The sequence below is a fragment of the Hoplias malabaricus genome, chromosome 8, assembly GCF_029633855.1.
Source record: "Hoplias malabaricus isolate fHopMal1 chromosome 8, fHopMal1.hap1, whole genome shotgun sequence".
NCBI lineage: Eukaryota > Metazoa > Chordata > Actinopteri > Characiformes > Erythrinidae > Hoplias > Hoplias malabaricus.
This window is the reverse complement of record NC_089807.1, coordinates 27,316,676-27,339,084: the sequence shown is the minus strand read 5'-3', so window position 1 is coordinate 27,339,084 and position 22,409 is coordinate 27,316,676. Positions and strand designations below refer to the sequence as shown.

The 22,409-nt window shown below is 38.1% G+C and overlaps 3 protein-coding genes and 1 non-coding gene across 6 annotated transcripts in view; 3 read left to right on the top strand and 1 right to left on the bottom strand.

Moving 5' to 3' along the window:
- The window catches only part of arfgef3 (ARFGEF family member 3), a 35,749-nt gene extending 22,835 nt beyond the window's left edge, over positions 1–12,914 (top strand). For 2 of the 3 annotated variants that reach the window (XM_066678342.1, XM_066678341.1), the window contains exons 23-36: positions 473–614; positions 1,202–1,324; positions 1,461–1,564; positions 2,068–2,212; positions 2,765–2,893; positions 2,988–3,164; positions 3,258–3,372; positions 3,755–3,857; positions 4,377–4,508; positions 4,650–4,780; positions 5,100–5,108; positions 5,881–6,220; positions 7,776–8,657; positions 9,411–12,914. In XM_066678342.1, the coding sequence (XP_066534439.1) occupies positions 473–614; positions 1,202–1,324; positions 1,461–1,564; positions 2,068–2,212; positions 2,765–2,893; positions 2,988–3,164; positions 3,258–3,372; positions 3,755–3,857; positions 4,377–4,508; positions 4,650–4,780; positions 5,100–5,108; positions 5,881–6,220; positions 7,776–8,657; positions 9,411–9,602 (2,724 nt within the window). In that variant the 3' untranslated portion in view covers positions 9,603–12,914. The remainder of the gene's footprint in view (positions 1–472; positions 615–1,201; positions 1,325–1,460; positions 1,565–2,067; positions 2,213–2,764; positions 2,894–2,987; positions 3,165–3,257; positions 3,373–3,754; positions 3,858–4,376; positions 4,509–4,649; positions 4,781–5,099; positions 5,109–5,880; positions 6,221–7,775; positions 8,658–9,410) is intronic. The other variant, XM_066678343.1, reaches the window with a different exon arrangement.
- A 1,165-nt stretch (positions 12,915–14,079) lies between these two features.
- On the bottom strand, positions 14,080–18,884 carry cox20 (cytochrome c oxidase assembly factor COX20). The gene is made up of 4 exons (XM_066679802.1): positions 18,693–18,884; positions 16,245–16,359; positions 16,079–16,142; positions 14,080–14,654 (listed from the first exon to the last, which is right to left on the bottom strand). The coding sequence occupies exons 1-4, from the start codon at positions 18,723–18,725 to the stop codon at positions 14,528–14,530; spliced, it is 339 nt and encodes a 112-aa protein (XP_066535899.1). The 5' UTR covers positions 18,726–18,884; the 3' UTR covers positions 14,080–14,527.
- A 313-nt stretch (positions 18,885–19,197) lies between these two features.
- Positions 19,198–19,283, top strand: trnay-gua (transfer RNA tyrosine (anticodon GUA)). Its single transcript is given in 2 exon segments — positions 19,198–19,234; positions 19,248–19,283. It is a non-coding gene; the product is annotated as a tRNA-Tyr (tRNA).
- A 1,757-nt stretch (positions 19,284–21,040) lies between these two features.
- lhb (luteinizing hormone subunit beta) lies at positions 21,041–22,409 on the top strand. Its single transcript, XM_066678439.1, has 2 exons — positions 21,041–21,226; positions 22,170–22,409. The coding sequence occupies exons 1-2, from the start codon at positions 21,041–21,043 to the stop codon at positions 22,407–22,409; spliced, it is 426 nt and encodes a 141-aa protein (XP_066534536.1).

The window sequence follows — 22,409 nt, the reverse complement described above, 5'->3', positions numbered from 1 at the left end:
GATATGTTATTTAATAATTTAGTTGGTTTTGGTGACATCACAAAAATAGTAAATTTAAAAGGGCTCAATGAGTTTTTCTATATATTCTTGCTATCCAATGAAGAGCGTCTCCAAAATAGTTACTTTACAGGAGAAAGTTTTAATTCCAGGTAATTTGGAGCATTCCTATTCGTCAGTGCGTTATGAAATTTTAACACGGTGCAAAGGAAAGCTTCTGTGTTCATATATATTAAACTAAAAATTGACAAAAATGGAGATATGGCCAGAGGTAACAACCGTGTTCAGTTTAATTCGGTCAAAATTCAGTTGGATTCATCCTTTTTTCCCCTCTCATATCCAGTCAGAATGCTGCCATTTCTGTAAAGATTTTTAATAAGCTTTCTTCATGACATCGGTACTTTTATTTATTTTAACAAAGCGTGATTTTTTCCATTCACCTATACCATACTCCTGTTTTCATTTCGGCTGCTAGGTTATCACCTCCATTGGGGAGTTGGTGGAGCTGTGCTCTCCTCAGATTCAGTCTGGCTGGAGGCCTCTCTTCAGTGCACTGCGCACTGTTCATGGGAGCAAGAGTGACATGAAGGACTATTTGATTGGAGAATACTCTATGGGTAAGTACAGCATACTTAACTGCAATTTTAACAGTGCAGTGTCAATTACAGCTGGATACAGGCATGCAATTACACAAAATTAAAAACTGAACTGGTACTGGATATGATTTGAGTCAGTTTCATTTTTAGTTACAGCAAAAATTAGAAGTTACTTAATTTATGACTTCTTATTATAAAGATAATACACTAGTGTCCTTGGGGTGTGAAATTTGATTTGATTTTCAAGATTTAAAATTTAGTTTTTGTATGTGTGTCAAAAGTGTGTTGACCATGCTCTAATTACACATATTGTGTTCAGTAGGCTTCACACTGGCATTCTGAACATGCTGATGTGAAATGTGTCAGTGATGGTTTTAAAATTTCAGTACACAGTTTCTAATCAAATTTTTCATCACACCGATTCTGTGGTAATAATAATCATGAATTTCATTTATAATGCTTACAAAAATGAAAAAGTACGACAGTCCAGTGGTTAAATCAATAAAGATATAAATGAATTATTATGAAATATAATAATAATAAAAATGCAATAGAATAAAATTATAACAGTATATGACTTGTGACTCATTCAACCTCTTTGATTTTAGGGAAGTCCCAAGCACCTGTGTTTGACGTCTTTGAAGCTTTCATTAATACAGACAACATTCAGGTGTTTGCCAATGCAGCAACCGATTACATCATGTGCCTTATGAAGTTTGTCAAGGGTTTAGGTAAGCCACTTCTGTAATAAAGACACCGGAGAGAAAAAAAACACTCCCAATCACAAGACAATGGGGAAGTTTGACTTTTGTTAATTCACATCATTCTGACTGGATTTATGTAGTTCTGTGACTGACTTGTTTGCAGGAGAAGTGGATTATAAGGAGATTGGGGATTGTGTCCACATGAATGGATACAGCTCTACAGACTTGTGCCTTCCTGCCCTGGATTACCTGAGGAAGTGCTCACAGGTAAGCAGTGTTTAGGTGTAATACCTGCCCATAATCAAAAATGTAAGGTTAATTATAGATGAAAGCAACTTAGAAGTACTTTCCTAAGAGGAATTCAGTGCACAAATCTAGTAGTCTAAACTGTGTGATGTTTATACTATTAGAGAAAAAGGAAGCACATTAATGGATAAAACTGTAGTCAGCACTTGGAAGTGGAATATGGATGTGTATTACAACTACGTGGTGGCACTTAAATGCTGTTAAATGTATAGATTAAATACCAACAATTTACAATAAGGATACATTCATTCACAATACTTAAGACAGTAATAAGCCTTACTATATTGTTAGGCAATGACACAATGGACCACTAAGTAATGATAAGAAATAATAATTACCATTAACTAACCTTATTTTAGGATGTTATTAATCTCTTTATAAAAAAATAATACTAATTTTTGTTTCTATGATTATTTAATGATTAATCCTGCAGTTTGTTTAACAATGATGTTTATGGATCTCAGCTTTTAGCCAAAATTTACAAGATGCCTTCCAAGCCTGTATTTCTCGGTGCGCGACTGGCCAGTCTGCCCATGAGAGCTCAGGAGCGGTCTGTGAGCAGTGAAGATGGCATGGACAGTGTTCTAGCCGAGTTTGATGATGACACAGGTGACTACTCAAACTTATATCTTAAGAACCACAAGCAGGTTTAGAGGTAGATGTTTCATTTAAATTAAAGTAACTTACAAATAGCATGTATTTTAATTCATTTAAATTAAATGTTTGGTGTGTCAATCAAATTTGAAATGTATATGAGGTACAAGATATAACTCCACTAGGCCTGGTCAGAATAGTCAGCAATATAACTAGCTGCTGTATTGAAAAGCACACAGAGTTAAGGCTTCACTGTAAACAGTAAGATACTTTATGGCCCTTGTTTACTTGTAGAATTTATGTTTCAGAATTAAACAATGCTGTGTAATGGTTAACATTGCCATAAAGGGGCCATGACTGCCTCTAAGTATGAATGACAAGAACCTAAAAAACGTTTTAAAAAATTCTAAATAGCATTTGCAGATGCACTGATTACACATGTTAGAAAGAATTGTGCATTGTATTATTCATCAAAGCAATCACAAAATATCTTTTGTAGTTAATATTATTGACACTAACCAAAAAACAACAACCGAAAAGTAAAATCAACTGAATGTCTGCCGGCAGGTTTGATCCAGGTGTGGATCCTCCTGTTAGAGCAGCTGACTGCAGCTGTGTCTAACTGCCCCCGCCAGCACCAACCACCCACTTTGGAACTGCTGTTTGAGTTACTCCGAGAGGTCACAAAGATTCCAGGTAATTAGCATTTATTCCACAGAAGACAGTGTACTACCTTAGTACTCGCACGGCTTACAAAGCCTTCATGTGTATGTACTGTATTTCTCCAAAGGCCCAGGTTTTGCCATTTTCTCAGTCATCCAGCTCCTCCTTCCAGTCATGTCACTATGGCTGCAGCGTAGCCACGGAGACTACTCATACTGGGATGTTGCTGCCGCAAACTTTAAGCACGCCATTGGACTGTCCTGTGAATTAGTGGTGGAGCATGTCCAAAGTTTCATACATTCAGGTAGGCCCACATTTACGTTCTTGATATCATATATTCAAGTTCTGTCATTTTTAGTAGATCAAGGGTGTGTTTTGAGTGTTTGTCCTCATACAGATATGGGATACGAAAGTCTCATTAACCTGATGCTAAAGGACCTATTCAAGTTGCTTGTGTCATGTGTGGCTGAGCCTGCTGAGACCATCTCCAGAGTAGGGTGTTCTTGTATCAGGTGAGTGTGAGAGAGGGGAAAAATGAAAGGTTTAAATGTCCCACATTATCCAATATAGAACTTTAGTTTTAAAATGGGATACGTAGATGAAATCCATTTTGAAACCTACTGACCTCATGTCACAAGGCAGCGTAGATTTTATTGATTAGTTAGACACTGGCACAAAAGGATACATGGGTAACACAGATCACAATCTCTGCATCTCAGATTTTTCCAGCTTTCCCTTTTCTACATCATCTGAACACATCACAAATAGAAATACTCCAGCATCAGTTGGAATAAAATATTTTTACATTAATTTGCATTAAAAGTTAATAAGTTCTTGCCTTCTTTTATAAAGATACCATTCTGGAAATGATATGCTTCATGTGGCTGTTTTCAGGTATGTGTTGGTGACAGCAGGGCCTGTCTTTACTGAAGAGATGTGGAGACTTGCCTGCTGTGCCCTGCAAGATGCCTTCTCAGCCACCCTTGAACCTGTCAAGGTGGGCCATGCTGAAATATTAATGAATGTACAAGCTAATATGTTTTATTAATATCATCAATAATATCAATATTAATAATGGTCTTACTCATAAAGGATTGGACACAAATTGCAAGGGTGAAAAATAGAGGTTAAACAGAGCAAAATGGACACAACCAACATGGAGAATTAAGTGTACTGTTTATATATGTGCTGTGTTGTTTTGTCCTTGTGGTATTTTGAGCAAAACATTTAACTGATGTTTCATTAAGATCCCAGAGAACTGTGTTAACTTGTGGAAAAGGGTTATAATATGTCCCCTTATATGATGACTCATACCTTTTTATGAGCTATAAGAGGCACATTAAAGATTAATAGTGCTGAGACACTGATTACGCCAAGACATATGGAACCACTGGAAGTATTACTCCATGGTCTGAACTCTGAAGGCATATTTTATGGGGTTTGGCATGTGGCTATGTTTTAGCCAAGGAATGCCTGCATCCTAAGCTTTTGCTATATTTCTGTTCCATTGCTGCAGAATCTGCTTGCATGTTTTCGGAGTGGCTCTGACACCTTCACAGGAGACGCCTGTGAGGTGAAAGTAGCAGCGCCCACACATTCAGCTTCAGCAGAGGCAGAGTACTGGAGGATCCGTGCCATGGCTCAACAGGTGCTCTTTAACTAACACAGAACACGCAACCTCATAATTAGGATATCGCTACCCTCCATTGTAGAAACTTCTACCATGGCTCAAAATTTCCAGGACCCTGCTCCACATTAAAGGCAGTTTTTTTCACTTTTGTGTTGTCAGGTTTTTATGTTGGATACTCAGTGTTCTCCCAAGACTCCCAGCAGCAAAGAAGGATTTGAGCATGCACAGTCCTGCGTGCTGATCATTGAACTCCCTGCAGACCAGCAGTCTAATGGCCATACCCAGAAGAGGTGAGAATCTTGGGATTTAAATGCAAATTGCTTATTCCCTTGTTTCTGCTTATTAATTAAGTAATAATAATATTAATACATTGCATTTGTATAACACTTTTCAATTACCCAAGGCACTAACAAAAACAGTAAAATCACAAAGAACACCAAAAGAAAAGCAAAACGCTAATAGCAATGTAGAGTACATATATTTAAATTATTATGTTCATGTTATCTGAAGGTTTGGTTGCTGCAGTACTAAAACATTACCTAGCATAAGCACTGCTACCTAAATTGACTTTTTATTTTTTTTCTTCCCTTCATGCTGAACTTGATGCAGAAAAATTGGGTAAGGCCTCTATAAAGTGACATTGCATGCCTTTCCCTTCACTTGATAAATGTATTTTCATACTTTTAGTGTGAAACTGGATTTGTAGGTTAGTGAGAAGTATTCCAAAATGAATTGAAATCTTGGGCTCATGGAATGGCTCTGTGATCTATTTACATTTACATACCATTTATGGAGGTGTTTTGTGTTGATTATTCTAATTTCATTTGAAATTTTTTTTGGGGGGGTTTTCATTTGCTGTAAGCCATATTCATCAACATTTAAAAAATAAATAAATAAAACGCTTGAAATATATCACTCTGTTTGTAATTAATCTATATAATATGTGACTTTTTGATGATATTCTAATTTATTGAGATGCACCTGTATATTTACACTTGCATTTGATATATTTTACAATTTCCTTTGGTACCAATAAAGTGTTAGCTTAAATGGCTTTACATTTTATATTGAAGATCTATAGGTAACATGGGTGAAATTTTATGGATTTTTCCAAGTTTAACCCAAAAGTAGCTCATTAACTAAAGGATCCAGTTTTATACTTAATATTAGTATTTAGTATTTGTTTTATTGCTTGTTTTCCATTTGGACTGATCTGTTCCTATTTCTTCTGGGATCCTAAGCACAAATCCATTTGACAGAACCATTTATAATAAGCATTTCAAATGCACCCGCCCTGACCCTCAACTGGATAAGCGCTTACAGAAAATGAATGAATGAATTAATTCATTAATTTCAAAAGAATTTGGCCATGATACTCTATTTTCTGCAGGATTCCATTCCGGACAATAGTGGTGAGTCTTCTATCCCACCAAGTGCTGCTGCAGAACCTGTATGACATCCTGCTGGAGGAGTTTGTCAAGGGCTCTGGGAGCACTGAGGCCCAGGATCAGGTCACACCTGTCTCAGAGCCTAAACCTGCTGGCTTTCTGCGTTACATATCCATGCAAAACCTGGCCATCATCTTCGACCTTCTGTTGGATTCTTACCGCACAGCACGAGATTTTGATACACGCCCTGGCCTCAAGTATCTCCTCATGAAAGTGTCAGGGGTGTGTGGGGCTGCAAACCTCTATCGGCAATCCGCAATGAGTTTCAACATTTACTTCCAGGTGCTTTTTCAGGTTTGGGGTATTCATCTCTGTGTTCATGGTCAGGACTCTTTCATCTCTCTAATTTACATATTAAACAATTGGACAGTAAAGAAAAAAAATGTAAAGAAATATGTGGAGGTTATCTAAAAGTTTCTTCACACATGTCAATTACAAAAATGGTGTATTAAAAATCATCCACTGAAAGTCAAGCAAAATAGCATTAAATATGTGTGCTTTATTAGAATTATTAATTTGTTTGAATGTATAAATGGCACCCACAAATGCTATTATTACAAATTTATATCTTATTAGTATTATACTGAACTCTGAAGACTTCAGTGCGGTGATGTTCAGATGAAATTTAGCTGCTGATTAAATGACTAAATGGGCTCCGGAGTGCCACAGCAGTCTGATGGCAGGTGTCCACTGAATTAATTAACGCCCGCATTCATTTTCAAGGGGTACTTGCAAAAAAATATGTGAGGGATTTCGGTATCACAGAATGTGAAAAATGTGTTAAAACTTGAGCTGACCTTAACTGTATGCAAATGCCAATCAGAAATCAAAAAATGCATTGACCAATCAGGCAAAAGCAACACTCCGTTACCTGTGCACAACCAGTGTATGTGCATACCTAGTTCCATCTGCACAACATTGGTTATGGTAATAACTGTTGTGTCTGGTTTCCCCATTCTGTATGACACTTAATTTTCTCCCCCCCCCCCCCCCTCTGGTGCATGGTGTAATTAATGTAGATGGGATAATCTCCAAATTTATAGCTGAGTATTTTTTATTTCTTTTTAATAGTAAATTTGAGCGGGAATTTGTGTTTGGATGCCATTGTAAAATGAAATAAACAAACATTTTAACTACCGTCAAAATTCACAGAAATATATAATTCAGAAAGGACTTTAAGATAATTCATTTAAAAATGTATTTGAAATCCACTTCATGAGACACTTCCTCTTTGCGAAGGAAGTGGCACGAAAATTCTATGTCATGTGGAGGGTTTGTGAGAGATTTTGTTCTCCTCAGATACAGTAAACTAGTCAATGGCATAAGCGCTGATAAAAAATAATATCAGTTAGCTGGCTCAGCGGAGGAATGTGTACACCACACTTCAGAGGCTGTTCACACTGCGATTGGGGAGGTGGACTGAGAGTGGGGAATTAGGAACTACTAATATTTGGGGAAAGATTTTTGCAATAATGTCTTCTAAAGAAATGCAATTATTTTGTTTTTGCTTGTTATTAAAGTACAAGGTTAAATCGCATGATTAGTTGATCATGCTTCCTAGCTATGTTTACTAACTCTGGTTGTACTGTTAAAAACAATACACTAGAGTACATCTATACACTAGTAAAGCAAAGGGCTGAAACATTAGTGAAAAAAACATCACCATATTAGATAAATATCTAACAAAAACAGACATTACTTCAGCTGTCCTTGGAACATGCTACATCAATTATTAGAACCCATTGTGTCCCTTCTCTCTTGTAACAATGGCAGGCCTAGATCCAGTGATCAGTTCGCTCAATGACCCCCTTGCTTTCCTTTGTGCTCTGTGGTCCAGGCTCTGTTGTGTGCAATGCTGACCAACCAGGAGAACATGACTGTGGAACAGGTGAAGAAGATCCTCAGCGAGGAAGAGGAGGGCAGCTCAGATTCCTCTCAGCAGTGCTCTTCAGAGGACGAGGACATCTTTGAGGAGACGGCACAGGTGAGCCCACCTCGAGGTCGAGACAAACGCCAGTGGCGCACCCGCATCCCCTCCTTGAGCACGCAGCCTGCCAGCAGCGTGGACTGGGCCTGGCTGGTCAAGCGCCTGCACAAGCTGTGCATGGACCTCTGCAACAACTACATCCAGATGCACCTGGACCTTGAGAGCATCTGCGAGGAGCAGCCACCACTGCGTGCCCCTGATGCTCTCTTCTTCCTGCCCCTCTTCCCTTCTGAGACATCCACACCGTCCACAGGAGGCCACTCAGGGCGTGGGACCCCTTCAGAAGATGGGTTCCGTCTCCATTCAGCCGACACGCCATCCGAAGAAGCGCACAGCCCCAGCGTGCCCCAGATAAAGGCTGACAGGAGGGGGGCCGCCGAGGCTGGGCGAAAGAAAGAGTGGTGGGAGAGCGCTGGCAACAAGCTCTACACTATTGCCACTGACAAAACCATCACCAAGCTCATGATCGAGTACAAGAAGCGCAAGCAGCAACACAACCACACCACCTTCATCAAAGAGGTAAAGGTGGGCGAAAAGAGGGCTGAGGCAGTAACGCTCCGGGGGCCTGACTCTCCGGGGCCACAGAGGCCCCAGCAGCTTGTGGAGCAAGGACCCATGCGCCATTCATTCAGCGCAGGACCAGAACTACTGCGGCAGGAGAAGAGACCACGCTCGGGCTCCACAGCCAGCTCCCATAACATCTCCCTCAGAGACTCAGAGGCACAGATACAAGTAAGGGAGGGTACATTTGTTTCTACTGACAGTCGTATTATTAGGTGTACAAAAAATTTTGTTTAACATATAATTTTAATTCAGAATTCAAATTCATCCTACTGTTTTTTGTCATTTTATGGAAACTATTACTGTTTAAAATATTGAGGGAAATAGAACAAGGATCCTTGAGTGTGTGTTTTTTAAAAAAATAAAAATTATAATGCGTGCTCTGGAGCAGCTGCACATGAATTTACAGTCAGCATGCTCAACAAAAACATGGGCTAGAGGGAGTGAAGTATTGCATGCTGTAAAATGATGAAGCACCTAACTAATCATTATTTCCTGACCTCACTAATGCTCTTGTGACTGAATTCCATCAAATCCTCACAGCATTGTTACTTAATCTAGTGTAGAACCTTCCCAGACAAGTAATCTCTTTCTGGATTAAAAGTGGTGGAGTGCAGACTACATATGAATATATGATTTCAGAAAATAAGTGTAAATATTCTTTACTAATTCGGAAGCATAATCCAAATTTGCATCGAGTGAAGCTAATTTCACACCAGATGTTGTAAATGAGATGTGTTTATGCTGTGTGCGATACGCTACTGTTTTCATCTTTGTGGCCTGTAAGGTGCAAAAATATGCTTTGTCATTTTAGCACTTTATATGCAGAAACAGTACAGAAGGTAGTAAATTTTGTTGAATCGGTGAAGGATTCCTTTTATAATTTTCTTTAAACCTAACCACTGTGCTTTCTTGTCGATCCAGGCGTGGACCAACATGGTTCTCACCATCATGAACCAGATCCAGCTGTTGCCGGACCCTACGTTTGTGGCTCTCCAGCCGGCTGTTTTCCCATGCATCAGTCAGCTGACTTGTCATGTGACTGACCACCGAGTGCGGCAGGCAGTGCGGGAGTGGCTAGGACGTGTGGGTCGAGTTTATGACATCATCCTGTGAGGAGTTAGCTTAGTTTTTATCTGGTTCTTGTCGCCGTCGTGAATCAGCTTTTGTTCACAGACCCATTTGATTGTAATTAATTTCCTGCCTTGGGATGTAGCGCTGACTGAGCTATGAAAGATTTCTTGTGTTTAATTTAAAAACCTATTTATTGTCATCCACTGTGCTCTCTGTGGAACATACTTATGTGAATGCTTTGAAAATTTATGCTACTATATTCAGAATCTCTATTTTGTTTATTTACATATTATCCCTCATATGGTATCGACTACAAGGACTTTAACCATATTATATTATCTTTCAGCTTTAATATTTAATCCCAGTGATATTTAATTATTTGGGAAGATGATTTAATTTATTTTTAATTTGTTGACTACTGGTTCTGTTAGGGAAGACTTGTCTTGGAAGTCATTTCTGTGCTACAGTACAGGTTCGTTTGCCCCTGACGTTTGGCATGGATTTACCTACAAAATACAATCAAACAGTTATCTGTATTCAAACAAGAATGCATCTGTCAGGAAATCTTCAGGAATCTTGAGTTTGCATGGTGTTTACCTAACATTTATTATATTACAATGCATTTAAAGCCCCCTTCACTTGTAAGAGGCATTTGCCATTTATTTTCTAACTTATTAGGACCAAAAAAAGAATCCACTTTCCCCAATGCCACTGGTCACTTTTCTGTGTTTATTATTTATAATATTGCTTCTTTTAATGCACAAAATGGTCTAAAATATCTTATTTATTTAATTTTATGTTTGTACTTGAAGGACAATACACTGCGTTCTGATAAATCAGGTTCTGTAGCTGTTAACCGGGGCTTTGCTGTGTGATTAACGATCCTCAACTTTCAAATCCTGGTCTTATTACCCCAATTACTTTCAGACCACAGAGGACACTCGTATCAAAGCCCTCCTCCCCAGGATTGGAATAAGGCTAAATGAGCAAGACTCGTCTAGATTTATCAGGATTAAGCGTTTGGCTGTTTTGCTTCTTGTTGAAGCTGCTTGCTAATGCGTATTCAGTGCATGCAGTCCCCTTGTCTCTGGACCATTATAAACACTGTACATAGCACTACTGTATGATGCATACACTGTTCAGTTCTGGACTGAAACGTCCTTAACCCTTTAATCCCCCTTAACCTTTTGTCTTTTTCTTTTACTTTGGTCTTTTAGTTCATGACAATGGCTTGAACATCTACTGTGCTTCTTCTGAGCTTAACAGAAGGCAGGGTCAACACTACTTAGTAAGTCATAATGCAGTTTGTCATACGTTATTGGTTTAGATTTCAGTTTCCAAAGAAACTAAAGGTACCAGTCTAAGAAAATCATCACATATTCAAGCATCGTCATTCATTCTTCAGAGTGATATGTTCACTCATTATTCAGCATTTCATGATGGCCTCTCTTTTACTTAGGCATTTTATATCCAGTGCTAAACCTTGCATTATATATTAACCGTCTAAAGACAATCATCATACACATGCAAAGACAGATCGCAGCTTTTTTTTCTTCCTTTGAAAGCGGGCAGTGTGATGCTGATGGGTGAACAGAACCAAATACTTGATTTGAAGGGATTAACCGTGTTCCTTAAAGGCGACGTTGGCAATTTTTAATGAAAAAAAAACAAAAAAACACCTGTTTTATGAAATTCAGTGGACTTTCCGCATACTTTGCTGTGTTTGTGTGCTCGAGACCAGTCTAATGTGTTTACCAAGCTTGTGTCTGTAAATGGGCAAAGAAATTTGTCTTGGTCTGGTATGCTAGGTACGCCCCCCCCTCTCTCTCTCTTCTCTATAACAGGGTCAGTGGCGCATAACAATGATTTTGAAGCTGTAATTTTTAAGGTAAAAATACTACCTTGTGTTCCCTTAAGGAACTGAAATGTACCGTTTGCCCCAAGTGATGATTGGACTATGAATGGAAAGGTGAATCTTAACAGCAAAGCTGAAGATTCAGCTCCAATAATGGGATTATGTTTTAAAGGCTTGGAAAGACACCATATGGACAAAAGTATTGGGTCACACCACTTAATCATTGAAATCTGGTGGACTCAGTCCCATTGGATTCAGGATTATTCAGTCCCATTGCCACAGGTGTCAAAACTCAAGCACCTAGCCGTCCAGCCTGCTTTTACAAATATTTGTGACAGAACTTTAGAATATTCATGCTCACTTTTAATTTGAGGTTGGTACTGTAAGAGGATTCTATCACAGTGATCTCGTTTTGTCGAATACTAAAAGTGTCCGAGAACTTAATGAAAATGCTGAGGTCAAGAATAAGCTAAAACCTGAGGATGTGATTTTAGTCATACGTTAAGGTGCCATCAGTGTCTAAAAATGCATTCTATTGGTGGTGAGTGGATTAACTTGGTGATTAAATGGTAAAACCTATTAACAAATACATTCAGAAGCTGACTGGCTTAATGTTGACTGATGGGGAAGACAAAAGTAAGGTAAATATTCTGCAAGACGTGAGGATTAATGGTGTAGATGGATGTAGATTCATTTGGCAAATAAATCACCATTTTCTGTTTCTTTAAAATTATACCATGGGACCAACTCCATATTAATGTCTAGGGACTTGGAATGGGATGTCATAAAAGATCCTGTGGGTGTCCTAATCCCCAATTTTTGTCTATATAGTACATATTAAGTCATATTTATGTACACTTTGTCCTCCTGCATTTCTTCATACAAGTGCTGTATTATGTCTGTCATTCTCATATCTCAACAAAGGATCAATGTACAGAATTGTTTCAAGATTTGTGTTATTAATTCCCTCAGACCCATCAGTATATGTATTTAATGTACAATATTTTTTGGTCTTTGTTTATGACGCATAAAAGTCACCAACCTCACTCTTAAGCTCTGGGCTGAGTCATGACCTAGCTGCTGTGTTTACTCTGCTCTTTTCCTCTACGTGATTAGCTATAAACCTTATGCATCCAGTACTTCTGTGATTACACCATTTCAGTCCTTTTTCCTAAAGCCGTCACTTCACTGCATGTGAAGTCATAAATATTAAAGCCGCAGTGCCCTTGCATTTTTATCCCACTGTCATTGAGCGGTGACTGGTGTGTTCGGCTGTAACGTGGGACTGTGTATTCTTTTGCTTATGAGGGTTTGTGATCATTCTCTAATGGCACAAACCTTAGTGTGGGTTTTTTACAGAGAGCTCTCAGAGTGTAAAATCAGAGCAGAAGCTTTATTCATACTTTATTCTCATTTATTTGTCTGTGCCACAACAGGTGTGCACATGCTGAGTATGTGTTTGCAGATGATCATTTATGTTGTATGTGTTGTAGAATAAAAAGAGCAAAGTGACCTTGTGAGTGTGTTTATTTATTTATTCCCCCCTCTCTTATTGAAGAACCTTAAGTTTTTAAACCCTGTGTCCACTCTGTTAGACACACCTGCCCCATTGGTCCACCTTGTAGATGTAAAGTCAGAGACTAGCTCATTTTACTGCACAGTTTATGTTGCTCATCTTCTAGTCCTTCATCAGTGGATGCAAGACGCTGTTGGCTGGATAATTTTGGTTGGTGGACTTTTCTCAGTCCAGCAGTAACACGGAGAGCTTCAAAAACTCCAGCAGCACTGCTGTGTCTCATCCACTCATACCAGCGAAACACACATTAACACAAAACCCCCACCACGTCGCAATGCCGCAATTCACCACGCAAATCATACGTACGCTGTGGTGGTCCCTGACACATGGCAGGGAATGAACACACAACCCTATGTCATTATCATATTGCACCACTGTGCTTCCCTTTGTCCAACATTTCTTGTGAAAATAAGAGTGAGAGAGAGACACAAACAACAACACACCAGTGCACCCTGGGAATTGTAGTGAAAGAACAGTGATGAGCATGTAACTGGTGTTAAATTCCATCAAAACTGAGGCTGGGGCTATTATGCTGCAAAATGAATACTGAACAACAACATAAACATACGTTTGTGTCATAAACGTTGGTTTTAGACAAATGTTTCTTTTAAATACTTAAACTTCATTTGCAAATCACTTCAGCATTGGGTTTGCACCATAAAATCCCCCAGCGTTTACTACTATTACAGTCCCAACTACTGGGAAGTTCAGCACCCTGTGGAGGTCACACATCACCATCCTCCTAATCTCCAGAAAGAGATGAGGCTGCAGCACAGCAGGTCACAGGACATGACATGATTGTACTGGATCTGCTGAGAGCAATTATAAAAGGACTTTCTGCATTTTAAATTTCAAACCCCACAAGTACTCCAGGAACATTTAACAAAAAAATTATTTTAAACAAACCCATTGACTTAAAAGCTTTGTATTCCTCACCAGCTCTCATCATTTACAATCCTCAATTAATAGTATTCAAACAGGGCTTCTAAAAAAAAAAAAAAAAAAAAAAGGCACTAATCCCCATCAGTTACTGTGCAGGCAAAAATAAGGTCACTCTTTTTCTTCTTTTGCTCAAACAAAAAATTTATTATTCATGAACTATAATCACTGCTGGACAGTAGTGGCTCCTGTTGCACTGGATTCTGTATGCTGGTTTATACATTATCATCCTGTAAATTCTAGACTCCTATACAAACATGGTTCACGTTTACAGTGAAAGGACACCGACCTTTCTAAGGGGTTCCTCCCCAAACAGTTACATACGCTGCAATGACACCTACAGGCCAGCTGCTAAAACTCCTTTGTAAATTCTAACACCCAGAATCCAGTGAAGAGTATCAACATTGGTTCTCCTATTATAACATTATTAAAACACATCAATCAAATAACATCTGATTAATAACAAATACTCTTTAATACACCAGCTTTGACAAATCCGCTGCATCTTTAAACAGATGCCACCAACTTACATTTAAAGGCAATGATCTGAACTCAGGAGAACGCTGTAGCAGTGTGCAGTTTAAGCCGGGGTCAGTTTCATTTATCTCTTGCCTTTTGAGTGGGATCAAGTCTCGTCCCTTCATAAATCACTTTATTTTTAATACCTTCCTGAATCACTTTCTGCTGAACCCGGAGCTTTGCGTTGTTGTATCGGCAGTAGAACCTGAAGTGAAAATCACATGGTTACAGTTACTCAGCAGTAAGAAAACCACTCTCTTAAATTAGTTCTAAATACTAATGTCTTCCCAATTTAGTCATGTGCAGTTTCACCTGTTACCTAGGACTTCCCCAGTATGGAGAGAGATTAGTCTCAAAATACTTTACAAATGTGTAACTGTTAATCCACAAATTAAACAAGTCCCAAATATATTTCACTCTTTACATGAATACATTCCAATCTGTGTCTCACGGTCTGCAATTTGTACAAATACAGTTAATTTCGTAAACACATGATTTTGGTGTTCATACATATGTCATAATTTAATGCAAAAATAAATACATTTGTTTAAATTTACATCGCATATATCTGTAAAGTCGAAGTCTCGAATTTAAAATGTATTTGTAAATTGTTGAATTTACTGCATTTGTAGATCACGTCACTCCACAAATGTGGTCAGCAAGCGAACAAACCACGGCTAGGTGGCACTGTTGTTTTAGGACGTGTGGAGCCAACTTAAATGGAGACGCATTTGCACAACATTTAATGTGGAAGAATTCAGCTTCATATCACAAACAGTTAGGAGCGGGGGGTCACTGTGTAATGCTTTTGAATTTGCCCTAAATTTAACGATGTTAAAGCCCAGTATAACTTCCCTAATGTCGCTGTAGACTAGGGTTGTCAAATGAAATACTTTAAAATCATCCCGTATTTTTATACTTAGACATTTAGTCACAGAACCAGCAGACCTCAGCCAATAGAATTCAACACGTGCCTAACAAGTCCTCTGATTGGTCAGAAGTGTTCTCCAATCTCTGAACAGTGCCGCCTACAGATTCACAAATTAGTTCTGCACCATACTGACTACAGGGCAAAACTGAGGGCGTGCGGAAGTTGTCATGTGTGAGTGGAGAAGACCGCATGTGTGACTTCGTAGCTGCAGATTCAAGCAGGTGTATTTATTTATTTATTTATATCAAACAAATGTATTTATTTCCGCATAAAATTGATATATCTATGAAAACCAAAAACATGTATTTATGAATGTAAATGTATTTGTGCAAACTACAGACCGTGAGACACAGAGTGTGATGTATTAATTTGTGAACAGTGAAACATATTTGGGACTTGTGTTTAATTTGTGGATTAACATTTACGCCTTTGTAAAGTATTTTGAGACTAATCTCTTTCCAAACCCCAGCCTCTGCTTCTTTTCAAACTGCTGCTTAAAGATTTTCTCTCAGCAATTCAATAAAACTGAAGAAAAAACCAACTGTCCAGTTATTTTGTGTTAATTGACACTCAGCATTGTGGCAAAATAAAGGGTCATCCTCCTCATCCAAGGGCAGAGGTCAGCTGCACTTTTATGGACACCCTACATCACACTGGGAAATTATATGTGATTGTTCATCAAGAGAATGATCACATACCATGAGCCCAGTGTTGTTAGCATGAATCCTGCCATGCCCACATCAAAGGACCGCTTCACTCTACCTGTAATTTTGAAGATGGTATGAGATCCAGGGAATTTCAGGGCTACAACATTTAATGGTTTAATCATACAAGAAGACAAACAATTTCACATCTCCGACTTACTCGTTGCCAAAAAGTGCACCAATCCTGCAACAACAGATCCACCCGCACCATGGAGGACAGCGTCTCGTGCACAAGGAGTATTTTGAACATCAAGGATCCCTAAAAGTTTCACATTCTGCATAAAAATATAAATAAAATGTTTAAAATACACAGCAGTGGCTAGGGTTGCAATATTCCAGGACTTTTCAAAGTTGGGAAATTTACCATGGGAATTATTGGCCAATTATGGAAATTAATGGGAGTAAAATTGGAGTTGCAGTCTTTTTATTGTTTTTTGATTGTTCAATGAAAGAATTAAGCATTTATAAAGTTCTGCTTGCAACTAACTATGTGTCATAGTTATTATTAATATTGTTATGCTTTCATGTCTGCTGTTGTCAAAAAAAAAAAAAGGTACACTGATGATAGTGCATGATATAGTTCCTTTAAATTATCCAATATTTCCTATTATTCATTCTTTCATTCATTCATTATCCACTTATCCAGTTCAGGGTCGCGGTGGGTCCGGAGCCTACCTGGAATCATTGGGCGCAAGGCAGGAACACACCCTGGAGGGGGCGACAGTCCTTCATATTTCCTGTTAATTCCAATAAATTCCCAAAATCTCCATGGAAAGTTTACAATTTGGAATATTTCCAAAGTCACCAAGCTATTTCGCATGGAAAGTTATAAGTAATTTACTGTAAATTTATCAGAAAATGTCCACCCCTTTGCAATGGCACAGATGCTGAGAGATCTCATTTGTAACTCATTTTCCTCTAAGACAGGTGAATGATTTTTGTGCTCTTTTCTGACTCTCCTAAACATTACCCAGTATGGTCTCACGATTATTGGAATATGCTTAAAAATAGGAACAGAAATTGATCAGGATGTGGATAAAGAATTCATGAATACAAATATTTAATACAAAAATATAGACACATTTCCATAAAATTATTTACAGAGAATATATCTGAATTTATTCAGTAAATAGAAAGGCTCAGAAAGTTCTTCAACACATCATAATTCTTTCTTGTAGGATTCTACATAAATTCCTATGACAGATTTAGGGTTTTCATATTGTAACATACATGGGTTTTGCCCTCTTATTATATATATATATATATATATATATATATATATATATAAGAACAAACCAGAAAGTATCATGAAGGAGGAAATAATTAAATGCAGAATTCACTAATGTACACACTCACAGTCAAACATTAGTCACATATTTGTCGTACATGACATGAAATGCTAGAAGGATGGGCAATGTATCAATAAACAAAAACAATCAAAACAAAAAAACAGAAGTAAAAAGGGAAGGGGAAATGGCCATGTACGCTTGGTTATATAATATGCCTTTAATTCCTTAACAATAAAATAAATTTTGGCATTTTAGACCTTTTGTTAATTTTCTCAGATATTTTTCCCCTCCACACAACTCCAAACAGTTGAAGATAATCTGTGGAGGAAGTTGACAGCATCATGTGCCAAAAGTTCTACATCCACCATTAAGACCCTGAAAGTCTGCCATGCAAGAAGAAAAGTCCCTACTCTAAGACCAACATAAAAAGCCAGACTCAGGATGTCACACAATCACCAAGGCATTTTGAGAAGTGTTCACTGGTCAGTCGAAACAAACAATAATGACCAGTTTTATGTAAAAGGGGAAAAGGGTGAGGCTTAAAATCCAAAGACACATCCCAACTGTGAAGGGACTGGTGCACTTCAGAGAGTAGATGGCATCAGGAAGAAGGCATCAGCCTAAAAGCTCAAATGTGATTTTTAGCAGAACGATGATCCTAACATTGCTTCAAAGTGCTGATAAGAAGTTTAAAAAAAACCAATATGAGGTTATTTGGGTGGATACTGCAAAATCCTGACCTGAATCCCACAGAAAATCTGTGTTGAACATAAAAAGCATGTTTGAGCAAAAAGACCAACAAACTTGACTAAACTACAGCAACTCTGTGAGGAGGAATGGGCTGAAATTCCAGAAGAGTATTGGGGCAAATCTGTGAAATGTTCTCCTCTGCATTTGATACAATTTCAGCAATTAACTGGCCAAGGAACCAAATTCTAAAAATGCCAGTTTAAACTTTGGTCCCTTGGAAATCTGATATACTGAATTAAACCTAAAATAAATTAATCTCTTAGAAATGACTTATTGTGGAAATAAAGCATATTCCCTAATTGACCTAACACACGAAAATCATGGTGATATGAAATTTATGGAATTTAATTTAATTCAATTTAATTTGAAAGTCTGTAAGATAATGGTCAGTTTATATGCGCCAGCACATCAAACTAGGGCTTACTAATCGAAGAGAAACAGTGTTTGAAAATAAAAGCAAAGCATGAACAGAGATAACTGTGGTGTCATTGAGACTTGTATAAAGTGTTCAGCTCTCATTCTGAACATGACACAGCAGATTTAACACTAAAGCTCAGCTCAACACTGACCTGTTTCTGGTCTTCGGGCTCCTGTTCTGTCATTCTGCAGCGCTGTTAGAGCAGTATCCACATATTATAGTTAAAGACCTGAGGTCAATTTCTCGTTTACAAGCGGCGTTCACGCCAGCAACACCAGTGTCCTTCACTAAACCATCCTCGGCGCAACACGCACTGAAGCTCGTTAGTTCCGTAAAGTTACTCCGTGCATGTTACAGGAATAAACGCATTCCTAACGTCGCAGAACATGTTTAATAGTCAGTTTACTGCTGTTTCCACACATGCGCATGCATTTGAACAGTTGAGGAAAAAACATGAGCGTAAGAAAGAGTTATTTCCCATTCCCTTTTGCTCGGCAATTAAATAACAGATTCGATCGAGATAAGCAAACGGAATAAAAATACTTTTATCTCAACACGAGCGCTCAAGCCTTCAAAACGTGTATAACAAATTAAAGCGTCGACAGTAAATATTGTAATGACGGTAGTGATTCGGTAAAATGTTACCAAAAGCGCGCCCTTCGATAGCTCAGTTGGTAGAGCGGAGGACTGTAGTGGGTACTCGGACATCCTTAGGTCGCTGGTTCGAATCCGGCTCGAAGGAAGCTGATGTTTTCTTCAAAGTCGACAAAAAGCTACATATTTCTAAATTTCATTTGTAACAAAGTGAAAATTACAACACTAAATAAAACTGATGTTTCCCTGTACAGATTTCCACCACATTTGATCACATTTATTTGACAAGCTGAAATCAAAATTGAACGTTTATCTTGATTTGTGTCCTAGAATGTTGTTTATGTAATGCATCATTCACTGCGCCATATCATACATACATACATACAATACATACATTTAATTAACTCATTCAAACCACCAATTCTCTCACCAATAACTTCAATACTGAAGTAACTGGAAATAGCTATCTTATGTAAAATGTTATCTAATATGTTTCATGTTGACTTTAAAAATATGTAACATAATAAACATGTATATATTTCTATTAATATATATATATATATATATATATATATATATATATATATATATATATATATATATATATATATATATATGGATGAATGAATGAATAATTGAGTCGCCAATCCACCTACCAGCATGTGTTTTTGGACCGTGGGAGGAAACCAGAGCACCCGGAGTAAACCCACGCGGACATGGGGAGAACACATCAAACTCCTCACAGACAATCACCCGAAGCGGGACTCGAACCCCTCAATGTTCCTCTTATGAAAATTTATACTAACAGATGTCATAGTAAAACAAACAAACAAAAAATCTCTATTGAAAGGAAAATCTCTATTGAAATAAGGAAAACAAAGGGGAAAAAAAATTAAACAAAAAATGCAAACATTTCTGGTTTGTTTAATAAATAAAAATATGTTATCACAAAAATTAAAATTCATAAAACATAAATGGAATAAACAAGTTAAATATCTACACACTTAATAATATTAATATTAATAATAATACAAATAATAATAATAATAATAATAATAGTTAATTTTGGATTCTACTAAAAATCCACCTGGTTTAAAAGTAATTTGATTAAAAAAAAATTAAATATTTCAGACTCTTTTATTTCTTATTATAATTAATTTATTTGCTTTTGGATTAAAAATTAGTAACATTTTAAGAAGAGGACAAGATACAGGTTTCTAAATGTAACCATTTTCTTTCTGTACAGGACAAGAATAAAATACAAAAGGCACATCTGCCATTTTAAAGACTTTCTCTATCTCAGTGAAGTTCAGTCAGAGTGGGAGCCTTCCATTCTGACAGGTCTGGTAATATGAGATTACAAATGGGCCAGAGATGACCTGGTCATAGAGTAAACACATCCCAGTTTTAAATGAAATGGCAAGGAAAAGTGGTTTGTTAATCCTCTTGGTTTTAGGATGTTCTAGAATGAGCCGAGGCCGAGATGAACAGCAGGTTTTTAGCCTCACGTTACAGTCTGTGCAACCCTGAGAAATGAGGAAGTCATTCTGCCAGAGGATTTACATGTAATCCACCTGAGATTAATGAGATTTATTTAAGGCCATTCTAAGTACGGTCAAAAGCTGAATTTCAGAGTCAAGGTTTGAGTTCGGAAAACTATATAAATCCACTGAGTTTTGCTGTGTGAACACTAAACTCCAACAGCCTGCTGAGCCCTCACTGCACAATCTTCAACGTAAGACTAGTGGCCTAAAACTTGGCCATTCATTGTGTTTACTGAATTTCTGAATGAGTGTTTGATTGTAAATATGGTACAAACTCAAGGCACTTGTTAGTGCTGGATAAGTGGATGAGCTCTGGTTCCAGCATCAATTTGACTGAACTGCCATTTTGTTTTCTTGCAGAATGTCATTTTTTTCAGCCTGCACTTTTCTTCTCCTGTTTTGCTTTGGCACTTTACTCACTCCTGCCCAAAGCTACCTTCTACAGCCCTGTGAGCCCATTAACGAGACTGTGTCTGTGGAAAAGGACGGCTGCCCAAAATGCCTGGTGTTTCAAACCACTATCTGCAGTGGACACTGTCTCACCAAGGTGAGTGCATGGTTCTTTCAGATTACATTTGAATGCTGTTCTATAACATTATCAAGGTTTATAACAGTTAAAATAATTTAAGGTACAGCTATTATTGATACTAGTGTGCACACAGAGCTTTTATAATCTCAGTAGAATAGTACTGTGAACAGAATGTGACATTGATGTCACCAGACCCCGTGCATGTGCTAGAGGGGTACAATGCTTCCCAAGCCTCAGGTGGAGAGCAGTGGAACTGTGTTCCATGGAGTAGTGCAGAACCATCCAATAGTTTTGGAATGAGTTAATGAGTTACTGTTATTGTACTATTGTATTATACACTCAACAATCACTGGATTAGGAACTGTATCTACACTCATTGTCCATTTTACCAGCTCCACTGACAACACAGGAGCACTTGATAATCCACCTGTTTCTTAGCCTCCTTTCACTGGTCAGCAATGGTCAGGAAACCTGAGAACCATCACAGAGCAGGTATGATTCAGATGGTGGATCATTCTCGGTGCTGCAGTGACACTGACATTGTGGTGGTGTACTGGTGCGTGAATCTGATAGAGAGGACAGTGAGTGGACATATTGTTAAAAAGCTCTAGGCGCACTGCTGTGTCTGATCCATTCATACTAATATAACACACATTAACACACCGCCACCAAATCAGTGTCACTGCAGCATTGAGAATGATCCACCAATCAAATCATACCTGCTTTGTGGTGGTCATTTAGGGCTTCTGACCACTGAAGAACATGGTGAAAGGTGGTTAACAATGTATGCAGAGAAACAGGTGGACTTTAGTCTGTAATTGTAGAACTAAAAAGTGCTCCTGAATGGTTATTGGAGCTGATAAAGTGAACAGTGAATGTAGACGCAAAGTAGATGTTCCTGATTCAGCCATCATTCAGTGTACTGTCCACTGAGTGAATATACCCATTGTGTTCTATACAGGAGCCGGTGTACAAAAGCCTGTTCTCCACCATTTATCAGCACGTGTGCACCTATAGGGATGTTCGCTATGAGACAGTTCGCTTGCCAGACTGCCCCCCTGGTGTGGACCCTCATGTCACCTACCCTGTGGCCCTCAGCTGTGACTGCAGTCTGTGTACCATGGACACCTCGGACTGTACCATAGAGAGTCTGAGGCCAGATTTCTGCATGTCACAGAGAGAGTTCATTGCCGATTACTGA